Here is a 13,570-nt window from a genome sequence, read left to right as displayed (position 1 = left end):
AAATGAGAACAACATTGGACAAGAGGGCATGAACTTTCTGGCCACCTGTGCTCACAACATAGAGATGCTTTGGCTGTACGATTGCAACATTGTTGGCGCCAACCTGGAACAGTTCACCCGTGCAGCTGCTGGTATGCCCCAATCGGTGAGTGATTAGTTCTCAAAAAAGTGTGTAAATTCATTAAAGTTGTTTTTCATGTTTCATGACAGTGGTAAATTGACTTAAGTCAATGATATGATATGACTTGTGGGCACTACTGTGTCTTTTGGACAAATAACATTAAGTTAGCATTATAAAGTTTCTTAGTTTTACATAAATTATTTTGTCCAAGGCTTTGACCATTTTTCGGCAATGACTTACCTTTGGTATTTTGGCTAATTCATTGCCTGAGCATAAGTCATTTAAAAATGAGTGGTGTACAACACTGTGGCATGGGGTTAAATTTGTTATTGCACGATTCCAACACAAACTTCCATTTTGGGTTTCAGTATTTAACTGTGGATGTTTTTATTCACTTTGGAGTCACTCTTTAAAGGTTGAAACATTCTTAAATCGTTTGATCCTAGTAAATGTTGTAAATCTTTGCTCATGGTTAATATAAAATATTTAAGGAGTACTGTTGTGCTCAACATTGTAACTAATGTGGAAAGGTAATTGTGATACAACAGTATAAAATCAGCGTCTTACTTTTACATGTTCAACAGATGAAATGGCTTGATCTTGGATGCAATTACCTTGGTTCTGCTGGAATGAATTTCCTTTCACGCTGTATTCATCGAATCAAAATGCTTGAAGTGCATTGGTGCGATTTACCAGGTGCCGACCTAAGACCTTTGACAAGAGCTATTGCACAAATGGATCAACCAGTAAGATATTTCTCTTGTTTTTATTTATATTATATTTGAATAAAACAGCGGTTCCCGAACTTTTTTTCTGTAGCCCAAATTTGAGTTTTTTGAACACATGTTGATCCAAATCATGGAAAACTATATTAAAAGGTTTTAAATTTGGGGAATTTAGTCAATTCTTAAGACATCAGTTTAAAATGGCTTGATGGTGCTTAAAACCACTGACCTATTTAATTAACTATTTAGCTCCAATGTTGTCCTCTAATCAACTAAACTTGAATTGAACTCATGCATAATTGATTGAAGGAAGTGAACTGAATACAACCAAATCTGCTTATGATGCATGAATCTCCACATGCCTTTCCTCAAGATGCCTTAGGAAAGGTTCACGGATATAAGTTGGCCTAATTAGGTGTTGTGCATTCAAGGCAAGTTTATAAACATCTAGCTTGTATAGACTGAGCTACACAGGGTCAGTTAAACCCGGTCTAAAAAGGACCATATCACCGTTACAGAATTTAGGGACTTGCTCAAAATTCACACTCTCACAGTTCAAAATTTATTTGCCACACATCAAATTGCAAAAATTTGATGTGTACAATGTGGATGGCTCTTTATCTCTGCATAGTTGCAGGAATTGTGCTATGTTTTCTAAACTAAATGAATAAAGTTGGTAAAATAAACAACAGCTTATAACTACAAAAAAATTCTTGGGCAGATGAAGCTACTGAACGTCAGCTACAATGGATTGCGAGACCATGGGGCTTATCTACTTAGCCGCTGCCTTCACAACATTATTACTCTCGATGTTACGGAGTGCAATTTTACTCCAATAGGAGTACAACTTATCATTGATGCTCTGGGACAGCTCGATCAAGAACAAGTAAGTCTTTAAACTAACTTTTATCTAATAAATAAGTCTATTGAACCATCATAGACCCAGACTTGGACAACTAGATTTATTTTAGCTTTTTAATATTAGATTGGATTTAAAATTAGATCATTTCGTTTTCCCAAATTAGATTAGAATTACTAAATTGTTAAAAGAAGGTTTAGCAAGAATTTGAACTAGAATTACCTTTATTTTTTCACAATCGTTATAGTTTAAATCACAGTTTATTTTAACCAGAATGTAAATTGCCAATAATTCTGTGGTATTTTTTTATAGGTTTTGGATTTTAAGCAGCAAAATTTACACAAGTCGTTGATTTAATTTTTTTGGTTTTGACTGAGAGACTAAATATGCCGTTGGACAAAAGTAGCAATTTTAGTAAAATCGGAATTAGATTAGAACTAGAGCTCACAGGCAATTCACAAATTAGATTAAAATTAGTCGCATTTTGCTCCCAATTCATTAAATTAGAAAACTAGAATTTTCTAGTTGTCCAAGTCTGCATAGACCCACTGATTAGAGAAAAAGGGGCATTTTTATTATGATGTTTGGAAGTATTTATACTAAACAAAACACAAAGAATTTTAAGTGGTTGATGGTTATTTTGTTTCATGTTTAGCTTATGAACTAAACAATAGAAATAGAAACGGTGACAATTGTAAGACACTTGCAAATGACTTTTTTACATAACTAGAAATTTTAGCTTTTCTTCTATTATGACAATAAACTGCTTTTTTTGAACAAAAAAATGTTACGGGTGTCCTATGTTTCTGTTAAAAAATAATCCTTTTGTTTTTTAGGGTTGTACAGTTGTTGGGTTGGGCAATCAATGATCAATTTGAGTTTTGTTTAAATGTTTTTTTAACTACAATGTACTGCAGTTGCTTAACACAACTTCAGGTTAACATGTGTTATTGAGATATTGCTTCACAGATTGTTACTGATCAATGCTCGTATGTCGAATATATAACATATTGCATGCCAAAACTACATCACAAAACAATTCTTATTGCGGTTGTGTTAGTTGCTGTTTTTGTTTTACCTGCTTTTCCAAGATAATCCTTCGGACAACCTAAAATCCTTTCACTATTTATGTATGTTGCAATATCACACTTTCAACAGGTTTCCTTTTTGTTTTTAGCGCCACACAATCTCACTTTTTATGAGTTGTACATGGTTTTTATATGTTTCAGCTTGCCATGTTTTTATTTCGTGACTATGACTTTACAAACAATTTTTCTTCTGGATTGCTTTCTGAATTACATCCCACGAGTTAAAATTGTTTTTTATGATAAGTCTTTTCTTCAGTGGAATATGCCCTGAACCGAGTTGCCACTACTAAAGGACCAACACAAACATTAACAATTTCTTTTAATCAAAACAACAAAAACAAGGTATTAGTTAATGCAACAAAGAATAAAGTCACAGTGTTTGTTACACAAACAAATTAATTTAATTTTGTGTTATTGCTTATGTCCTACTTAACCAATCAAGGTGAAAACACCAGGCACACAATACAAAAGTTTCAGCAAGCCGTAATACCGAAATATATGCTAATAATAATGGATCATGGCGGCAGCGCCAGGTGCATAATGGAAATAACACATTATATATATATTTTTTTTCCATTTTAATGAACCTAAAATATTGGACATTAAACAAGGCAGAGAACCAAATACTATGTTTACAATTATCGTCATATTTACTTTTGTTTATGATTGCTTGGAAATGCTTTCAGGACTCCTAATGGTCCTAATATATCAAAATGTAGGAGAACTCACATAAACTTTTTCTTTATATATAAAATGACTTTATCCAACTCCTTAAAAAAATGGTAATTCAAACACGAGATGAAGGATATATTCCTTCTTTCCCTTTAGGATTTTCTTTGAAGTAGCAATTGGTTGAACTGATTTGAGTTTCCCTTAACCAGATGTGATGCCTTTTCTTTAACATCATGTCTATAGCTTGTTCTGGTAAACAATTGTAGACCTAAAAAAACAAATATAACTTCAGAATAAATATCACCACTTCTTCCCCATTTAACACTTTTTTTTTGCATAGTTGGATTTTTTGTAAATGTTCAAGTGTTTAATGACTTGAGTCCTGTTTTCATAGGACTTGACTTGGACTGAAGTCATTGTGTCAAATGATTTAGGTTAAACACAAGTGTTTTGAATAAATATTTTTGATAAAATTTGATTGTTTATCTCAATTTTAGTACAGAAACCGGTTTGCTTACTGTGAGTTGAGATACTGCTAATACAATGGTTGTCGAATGAGTTGACATTTAACGTTTTATTTTTATTGCCTTGATTTGAACTAATTGTGTGATCATGCTTTGCAAAGCTTTTAATATGTACCGGTATTTTATATGTCTAGTCCAGTTATACGAAAATCAGTAATTGCAATTTTGCCACTAAACGACAATACACATCTTAAAAAGACCAAAGACTCTGGGTTATGCAGTGGGTGGGCCACTCCTGATTGATACACTGGGACACCATCAACTTAATGATATCTGTTAAAGATCGAACATAAATTGTTTTATAATAAGGGATGTCGTACAGGTTGTGTGCATCTAAACATTGGCATGTTGCAAACCAAGAGAAAATGGCAGTCCATATGTGTATTTATTACAACCAGTACCGTCATAAGGTAACAAGCGCCAAGGGTTGCACTTCGCATTCTGCCGGCTTTGCAGTGGACATAGACACTCTCGAATTTTTCCCGATGTTCAAGTATGAAGTTGACCCCCTTTTTCAGATTTGCCTGTGTTTGCAATGGAAGATTACAACAACACAAATGCTTAAAGGATCAGTATATTTTTATTATAAGGTTACCAGCAGGTCAAATAGGTTTGATAGTTCAAGCTTGAACAAAACAGCATCCTTTCAAAAAAAAGGCTTGTTTTTAAATTATGTTTAGTACCTACATTTTAACAACTACATGCATGTAAAAACTATTTTTACATAAGATTTAAAGTCTTATAAGTTTTTATTTTACTAATTCAATCGACTAAAACCAAACATTAGTGCTAAACATTATACAAAATATTTTAGGGACTGCATAATACAGTCTGCGCTAGTCTAAAATCCTACCACCACACACAATATTTGGGTTAGGGTGGGTTGTGTATTATTATTGAATAATGAATATAATAACACTTGACCCGCCCACACCCATGGCTAACTCGCGAACTAACCCAAATGTTGTGTGTTGATTTTATAATTGTGGTAGGATTCTAGACCAGCGCTATATAGTCTTCTATGCTAAACCTTGCAGTCTTGCATTACTAGTAAATATGTTAGCGCCTGCAATAAGGTAAGGTGGGGCCACATACGGACACCTAACTTTTTGGTGCAATCAAAGATTGTATTCCATGAATACTTGCCTGCGAGGGGGAAGCCACAAAATCTGGTGTCGTAAGCCGCAGGGCCCGGACCCCCCACAGATTCCATTGTTCGGGGGAATTGACATGTTTCTTGACTTCAAACTCGTTTAATGATATTACTTCACGTACACCTTGACTCTCAACTAAGTCCTATGTCATTGACCTAAAAGGCAGGGCACCTAACAATACTGTTTGGTCTATTCTTGAGTACCATTGTCGCGAAGTGAACTTTTTCAGAAACAAATTGTAGGCAAGCGTCGGGTAAAACGCAATTTTGAAAAACGTTTGAGAACCTCCCACCAGTTTGGAAAACATTTGAGCACCCTCCCACAGTTTCTGACATTTAATTTTAGGTCAACTAACCCGAGCTAACTCAGATATACCGCTAGTTTTTTAAGAACTGCGAATGAAATGATTGTTTTTAACACGTAAGGTTTGCTTGTTTCCGCTTGTCATATTACAACAATTATGCCGTCAATACGTCGGTAACAGTAACGCAATTATTTAACGCGTTGCTTTCTTGATGCTTATCAAAGATTTAAAAATTAAAATTTCTTTCATATTCCTCAAGGGGAATAACCGTGCTGGGAAAATTGCCGCAACACTTTATTTTTTTTTATACTTGTCCTTACTAAATTTAAAAAAAGATATGCTTATTAAGTATATGAACTTTTATAACAAATTTTATTAAAACAAGCAGTCAAACTGAGCTCAAAGGAATTATATAAACCGGTTTTAGACTAGTTTTATCAAAACCTTAAAAAAACCTAACCATTTTTGTGTTAACATAATCGGATCCCGCAAAAAACAGTGGTTCACTTCGAGTCAAATTTTCTTCAAAATACAGTATAGTAAAATTTGGCCTTGTTTGCAAAGTATTTACGAATATTTGGAATTCCGCTATGTACACTGGTTTGTCAGCAGGAAGCCAATCGTTATTGAAAAAATGAATTTATCTAACTTTTGGTCTGTTTTGGAGTTCGATTTCGTAAGTTGAAGGGAGTTTAAATAAATTACAAATTCTGTAATTTATACCACAAATTAAGGGCAGGTCCAGAAGATAACGAACCTTTTTAAATTTCATACATTTCCAAATTACCGGTACACTAAAATGCAAACCGCCTGCCGCTTAATCATTGTAGGTTATGTATTAAGTCGCGATTTAAAATACTTTCTAGGCCAAGGGTCGGCAAACTATTTCTAGTCGCGGGTCAAAACCAAACTCAGAAAAGTCTCTGCGGGCCACACAAAATGTTAACTATTGATTGTGTCATTAACATGTTAAAACAGTGAAACAGGCGGGTCTCGGATCGTTTTTGCACCTAAAAACGTGTTTAATGACGTTTACAGAGGCAGCAAAGTGTTTACGCAAAACTAAAAAAAGCGTTTGTTTTGTTTAAAGTTCGAACACGTCATCATCCATACTAACACGTCATCATCCATACTATTAATGAAAAGTGTAATAAAACTACTTTGAGGAAACGCGATAACATTTAAAGGAACCGTAATCTAGCTCAGTGTCTGTTAACCTTTTTCAAGTGAAGGCACACGTGGAGAGCGAGCGCGATTTTTTTGGTATACGGGCATTTTGTAGGATCGTATTATAATTTCTTGTTTTTAGCCCAATCACAGACCTGCCGCCATGTACATTGCTCGTAAAGTAACACGAAGATGTTATTTGCATTCCGTTAACACGCCTCTGCTAAACGATGGCCAGGTAATGTGTACAAAAGCGAAACGAACATTAACGAAATTAGATCCTAATTTATTTAACTGAACGTAATTGGAACTGACTGGATCTCAACTTAACCACTGAAATAATGAAACGGACAGAAGTTATTATGCATGGACCTTAGTCTATTCCTGTATTTGATTGCAGTTCTGATGTTATTCAATAAACTCAGATCCGTTAATTTTGCTGTGGCTAAGCTGTCAGAACACGCAACCTTCGAACAACCTTCAATCACCTTTTCAATTTTAGCAGAAAACCGTATGAGCTTCAAACTAATTAAGTTTAGCCCTGCAATTTCTTTTAAATTTCTTTTTTTATTACATTTTTTTATAATTACAAATTTATTGTTTTTATTACAAATTTTTATTACATTGCCAAACACAAAATAAAAATAAAATATTAAAAAAAATATGTCCAATATTTTTTTATTTTAGAACACGTTGTACCAGCTTGCGCTGCTCCATATTGTAACCGAACCCGGCTATTCAGATGAAGCAGGCTGGCCGGCGTGACGTCAACCAACGCCTGCCTGTGCGTGTTATACAAACTGTCAGCAGATTGTCCAATATTTCCTGATTTCATTATTCGTGTTGAAGCACGTTGTCACGATATTTAATTACCGCCAGCTGGAATGCTGTAAGTGATTTCATTTTATACCAAAAACAGCAGTCTTACTGTTCATTGTGGAGTTTTCTAAATGTCGTTTGTTTATTTGCAATAAACATTATTTCATTGTGCTTAAAACCCACAAATTGGAGACGCACCCGACGTGATATTGAACACGCATTAATTCCTTCTGACTAACTAATATTTCAAAATAATTATATTAACCTATTGTGTTGATTTAAATATATTTGTAACCTACGCTTTTGTACCTATTTTTAATCTTATTTACCATGTGCTATATTCTTAAAATCATTATGTCGAAGAATAACTTTTCCGTTTTGTTTTCAAAGGTTTCAAGCAAATTTAAAGCTTGTAACGTCAAAACTTCAACGCGTATTTAGCTGCCATGCTATGTAATATAAGGGAAGGTAATGTTTTTCCGAAACCAAAGGGAAGTAATTCGAACTTTTCCATTTTTAAGCTACGTCATACGAAAATAGGCTCTTTTTCTAAACCTATTTCTCCTTTATAAATCAAAACAGCTCCTCTGATAATTGTAATTGCACTGAACGCTCGTACAATTAATGGAAAGCAAAAAAAGCAAAAAAGCAGAAATAAACGCGAGCAACGAAACGATAAGAAAATAATTAGCGACTGCCTCAAGTCCTTCAGCAGATGCTTGTAGATGCAGAAAGCATCACGTCAGTTTTGACGTTCATGGTGTTACCTTTCTTATGGATGTTCCACGATTCCAAAAATAATCTTTTCCTGTAGTCTGATTCACGTGCTATTATTGAAGCGCCACCAAAATCAATTTGGTGGCTTCGGGAAACAGCATGGTATGAGAAAAAATTGGGAAAGCAAACGTTTGCGTGTAAGAAGAATCCACCTTCCCAATTTTTGTCCTGCAATAACCCAGTAACTGATTTCCAAGTTACGTCCGAGATATAACTTAATAATGCACAGCTTTTCTACAAAGAGCAATTGCAATCGGAAATATTGTTTTTTGTAATTCTAACACACACCAAAAGCGTGCGCCTCGAAATGTGACCTAATACATGCGAGCTTACGCAAAATCGTGCCTCAATTTAATGAAACGTGCGTTTGCGCATCAGTCAGATTATGCGAGTCCATTATATCACGTGCACTTCGGACAATGCAGCACATGATGCATTCTTTCCAGAAATACCTTGGATTTATTTTGGTCTATATTGCAGCCTGTCTGCTAGGTGATAATTCGCAATAGGCTAAAACAAATTAAAGTCTTTTTTTAATGATCGGGCGTCAGTTTAACAGTTTGTGTGTTGCAAATTGCGCACAAACTGAGGCCAATCAAAGGTTACACATTTTAATTAAACATACCTTAAAGTTATTCCGTTACGAAATTATTTTAGATTTGTTCTTGCTTCGTTTTATTTAGACACCAATAATCAAAATGTTGGAATCATTAAATAATAAAACAACAAACTATGAAAAACGTATTTCGCCTTTGGTGATATCCTTTAATTTCATAAAAATAGTTATACTCTTTAATTAATAATAACAAATTGCTTTACTGAACTGATCATCATGCCCTTTAGTCAAATATTTGACTATAAGTTATATATGACCGTTTTTACCGAAACGAAAAATTTTGCGTAGCCTACTTTGAACAAAAACATTTTCTAAAACATGTGTAATATAAAACACTGTGTTATAAACCAAACTGTTTTGAATCGTTTAACAGTAGTCATTTGCATTGTGCATTTCACCCTGTTTTCCGGCGATAAATTCATCGCTATAATAAACTTATATTTGTATTATCTTGCAGACTACTTTACGTCAGGAAGGCCTTGTGTCAATATACAAGGCTGCAAGGGGCAAGCCTAAATCGGTGACCGACGGCGACTCTTCTTCACACAAACGCGTGCACTTTGCCGAGAACAGGGAAGGCGATTACCCGAACCAGGGTCAAAAGTCCACCGACGTCAGTCAGCTGCTTAAAGATCTCACTAACCTCAGCGAAAATGTACTCAAGGAATCGGAGAGCGACTGATGTCCAAGAAGCATTTTCAGTTGTGAAATTCCTTTGACGACAATCAGCTGATCTTATTTTGGTCTAATCGTTGCATTTTCCTCTGTAGTTTAATTAACCGCGCCAAAATGACGCCCTTTGTCTATTTTGCTTGCGTTTAGAGAATAAAATTATTTTTGCAAGCGATTGATTAATTCAGACAAGTCAGCAGTGGTGAAACTAAGTCGAAACGATTTTGGACGGCGTTCCTGTCCAAGAACTAATTCCGAAACGCTGTTTCGGTAAAAAATATGCTATTTTTAGATCTCCTATTTTTTTTATTGTCAATTGCTTTGTTGTCTTCTGTAGTGACTAAGATTTCAGTTGCATATTTGCACACGTGATTGAACGATAACGTCCTGTTTCCTAATGTTACTGTTTTTATATAGTCCTGCAATGACGTAACTTTGTAAGTTCATCTCTAAAATGTTCATGCCTATAGGTACGAAATTTTATTTATTATTCGGGTAAGACTAATACTCTACTTTCACCAGGGCTGCGGAGTCGGTTAAAAATAACCTAAGTCCGACTCCGGCCAAAAAAAAAAACCCCCGAGTCCGACTCTGGTCAAATGTGCGATTTTGTCGAGTCCCGAGTCCAGCCCGGACTCTACAGCCTGTATTTCACCAATTTACGTAACTAAAATAAGGTGGATATTCAGCAATCCACTTATAGGGGTGTCGTATAATTTATTCACTCACAATACATGGTTCGAAAATATTCCGCCATATAATATTCCACCTTTACAATTTCCATTTGGCGGCCATATCAGTTTTAAATTCGGTACTGCGCATGTCGGACTCGGGTAGTTTTCTATTAGATTAATACCTATACAATTAGATCGGGAAATTATTGCATTATCTTTACGTAACGTAACATTTATGCAACAATATCACAAATGCGTAAAAATTAAATGTGTTGTGTTGACTAACTATTTCAGTACGTACGCCGGTAGTAGCCTACAGATGCAGGTTTATGTGACTAAATTCGTTTGGTCGTATCTCTTGTGGGTCGCGAACGAAAAATGGTTGGGAACCACTGTACAGTGTACACCACTTTTTACTTTGGTATATTCTAATCAGTTAGGATTAATAGGCCAGATCGAATTACGGCCGATTGTCTGTTGAACGTTTGTCGTTTGCCTTTTCTCTGGGGGTCGCGAAGACGACGATTAAATTCTAATCACTATTACGAGAATGTCAATTAATTGTCATAAAAAAATATTTGTAGATATTAGTGAATGTTGTTGACAGTGAATGTTTAAACATCAGCGGCCGGGAAGAAAGTTTCGAGACTGTTATTTTAACAGTGTGGGCTTACTATTGAGTTCCCGGTATCACTCATAGGTAGCCTACGGCAATGCTTTTCAACCTTTTCTGAAACAGTACACACTTTTACGTCAGCCCTTGCAATTGGTCCAACAACTAAGTGAAAACTCTAACCTGTAATCCAAGTTGCAATTACTTATATTGCGCTATGTTTATTCTCAAATTCAATAAAGACAGAAATCAGAAGCAAAACAAATGTTTACTGTACTGCAAAAAAACTGCTATCCATTGTCGCAACAACGGCGTTGTGACAATAATTAGTTATTACATCACAATAACCATTTTATCACGAAAAATATTTTGGGTATGATGTCAAGTAGAGCCAGATTTCAGATGTGCTCTGGCAACAACAGAGCCACGCGAGCACGCATAAACATTGTCGCCAAGATGCAACACTAGCCATCTCACTGATGCTGCCTTGTGCATGAATTTAATAACGTTTTATTATGTGTTGTCGCCATGGCTTCATAACTTGTCTTGGGCGAAAATATGACCGTTCGGGAAATTCCCTCGGACTGTTTCGGGCGTCTGCGATCATTTTGCGAAAGCACGAGCTTAAGCACAATGGAAGGAAGTGACTCTCAATGGGGAACCTTTTTGTTTGAGCCTCAAAACGCAGCCTGAACAGTTTTGGAACGCAGTCTGTAACAGTTTCGAAACGTAATTATCTGGTGAAGTAATATTTAGTTTATAGCCTGTGCTAAAATTAGGTCTTGCGATTTTTACTGTTAGTGATAAGCATTGTGTGTATCACTACAAAAAGTAATGGCTCACTGACGAGTCAAATTGGCATATATCGATGTGCATTGACTCAAAGTTCGACTTTGTACTCATTTTGAGAACAAAATGTTATGGTTCAATAGCAGCCATATTTTTTGGCTTACTTTGAATCGAAATTTGGCAAAACCTGGAGCCAAATATTTTGGTCTTCATCCTTACCATAATATTTTTGGCCTAATCTTCTGTTTTGTGTATCGAAATCCGAGGAAACGAATATTTTGATAACGTTAAAAATTGACTTAACTTATGCATTTTTCTACACGTGTTCTTAAAAAGCGAAACACACGAAAATCATTAGATTACTGCTTCGACGCAGTCTACATTCTTCGGTATGCCACTCGTGATTTTGCTAGTCGTGACTTGACTCAAGATATCATGGCAGGATTAGTTTGCTAATTAAGCTTTAAGTATTTCTTGTTTTTTGCCACCTTTACTGTTTGGAAAGTTTGCAACATTATTTTCATTTCTGCAACTTGAAGGTTTTTAATAAATTACTACTTTGAAAAGTGTGTTGTAATTTGCAAAAGGTAATTCCATCTATTTTTTTTTGTTCTTTTTAACCATATATTGCTGGCGCTGTGCATGTTAATTATAGCAAGGTTGTGTGTGATTTTTAATTGGCCACATTTCTGCTTTGTTTGGCCTAAATGGGATCGAACCACAGCAAATTTGGACAAAGAATAAGCCGATTGACACATCGAAGAAATCATGAAAGACGGGTAGTTCCTAATCTCCAACCAGGATCCAATGATGATTTATTACAAGAACAATTAAATCCCAATGCTCAGCAAAATGAATCTGCATCCAATAACCGTAACGGAAGCAATGTTGAACATTTGCCTGCACTGCCAAGACAGTCCACTCCCGAGCTGCAAAACAGAACTGTACAAGAAACCCCAGGTCGTTCTACGGGCAATTTACAGATTAATCCTGAGAATAGGCTTCCAGAAAATCTGTCACACAATGTTGCCAGAGCCTTTGTCGATAACGAAGGACCAAGTGCCGAAACAAACAACAGTGCAATACATCAAGTTAGAACAGCAAACTCACCAAGTCTCAATCCGGTAGCACCACAGCAATCGATACCAGAACCACAGCAAAGTCAGCTGAACAGAAGACAAGAGCCTGTTCAAAATAACGCAAACCTGAATGATGGAGACAATCCTGGTGAAATGACATATAATCAGGTACATTTTTTTTTAATGTAAACATAAACATAAATGATAAGGGTTCTATAAAAGACCCACTTGAAATGTAAAAAGAGTTGTTTATCTTAGGCTTTTAAAACTGCACATTTAAGTCTGAAGCCAGAAACCATGTCAAAAAACATCTGATTTTGAATAAACTCTTTTTGGTAGCTTATGTTTATTTAATGAAAGTTGGATAAAGGCCCAGTGGTTTTCAAACTTCTTCTGCTTCTTGAAATAATGGAGGTCCATATCAATATTTTCAACAACAAAAATTACAAAAGCCATCAGTTCTTACACTACCTATTGTTCACAATCTATCAAATTATTTTTTTAAAACATAATAAGAAAAATGTACTCCAGCTAATCAAATTTATCAGTTAATAAATATAAAATGTGTGGCGAACCCCTTGAACCCCTGTTTAAAGACAACTTCTTTTGATACTGTATTTAAAAATTCTTGATTGTTTTTAGAGAGAAATTCAAGCAAATAATGTGGCATTGTACACTGGAACTATACATCAGTATTACACAGAACATGGAATGTTTGAAATCGAAACTCTGTGTGGGTTGTCTGTTTTATTAATTATGTCTTTAAAGTTACACAAATATGAATTATTATGATTTTTAGTTTTGTTTTGCTAATGTATTCGACATCCGTCTGTATATTTATTAATTTTTAAATTTGTATTGCTGATGTTGCAGTCTGACAGTTGTCCATTTGTGAAGTAATTGTACCTTAATCTGAT

At 35.1% G+C, this 13,570-nt stretch overlaps 3 protein-coding genes and 1 pseudogene across 4 annotated transcripts in view; 3 read left to right on the top strand and 1 right to left on the bottom strand.

Annotated features, from left to right (window-relative positions):
* LOC146138676 (NACHT, LRR and PYD domains-containing protein 14-like) overlaps positions 1 to 13,570 on the top strand; it is a 31,609-nt gene that overhangs the window by 9,448 nt on the left and 8,591 nt on the right. The gene's annotated exons all lie outside the window — the stretch shown is intronic.
* On the top strand, positions 29 to 3,773 carry LOC146138679 (ribonuclease inhibitor-like). Its single transcript, XM_083393722.1, has 4 exons — positions 29 to 145; positions 706 to 867; positions 1,568 to 1,732; positions 2,542 to 3,773. The coding sequence occupies exons 1-4, from the start codon at positions 29 to 31 to the stop codon at positions 2,572 to 2,574; spliced, it is 477 nt and encodes a 158-aa protein (XP_083249848.1). The 3' UTR covers positions 2,575 to 3,773.
* On the bottom strand, positions 3,169 to 5,536 carry LOC146138678 (phosphatidylglycerophosphatase and protein-tyrosine phosphatase 1-like; annotated as a pseudogene). Its single transcript, XR_014501420.1, has 3 exons — positions 5,136 to 5,536; positions 4,391 to 4,513; positions 3,169 to 3,733 (listed from the first exon to the last, which is right to left on the bottom strand). The product of XR_014501420.1 is annotated as a phosphatidylglycerophosphatase and protein-tyrosine phosphatase 1-like (transcript).
* Positions 12,186 to 13,445, top strand: LOC146138677 (uncharacterized). The gene is made up of 2 exons (XM_083393720.1): positions 12,186 to 12,821; positions 13,296 to 13,445. Exons 1-2 carry the CDS (start codon positions 12,282 to 12,284, stop codon positions 13,443 to 13,445), a joined length of 690 nt encoding a protein of 229 aa, XP_083249846.1. The 5' UTR covers positions 12,186 to 12,281.

Source organism: Ascidiella aspersa, chromosome 7, assembly GCF_963924565.1.
Source record: "Ascidiella aspersa chromosome 7, kaAscAspe10.2, whole genome shotgun sequence".
Taxonomy (NCBI): Eukaryota; Metazoa; Chordata; class Ascidiacea; order Phlebobranchia; family Ascidiidae; genus Ascidiella; species Ascidiella aspersa.
This window is presented reverse-complemented; position numbering and strand designations above follow the sequence as displayed.

Excerpts from the sequence above, each read along its gene's own strand:
- LOC146138679 (XM_083393722.1), top strand. The coding sequence starts at position 29 with ATGAACTTTCTGGCCACCTGTGCTCACAACATAGAGATGCTTTGGCTG. Across the intron at positions 868-1,567 it reads TTGCACAAATGGATCAACCA|ATGAAGCTACTGAACGTCAG; the intron begins GTAAGATATTTC and ends ATTCTTGGGCAG. Across the intron at positions 1,733-2,541 it reads GACAGCTCGATCAAGAACAA|GGTTGTACAGTTGTTGGGTT; the intron begins GTAAGTCTTTAA and ends TTTGTTTTTTAG.
- LOC146138677 (XM_083393720.1), top strand. The coding sequence starts at position 12,282 with ATGGGATCGAACCACAGCAAATTTGGACAAAGAATAAGCCGATTGACA. Across the intron at positions 12,822-13,295 it reads GTGAAATGACATATAATCAG|AGAGAAATTCAAGCAAATAA; the intron begins GTACATTTTTTT and ends GATTGTTTTTAG.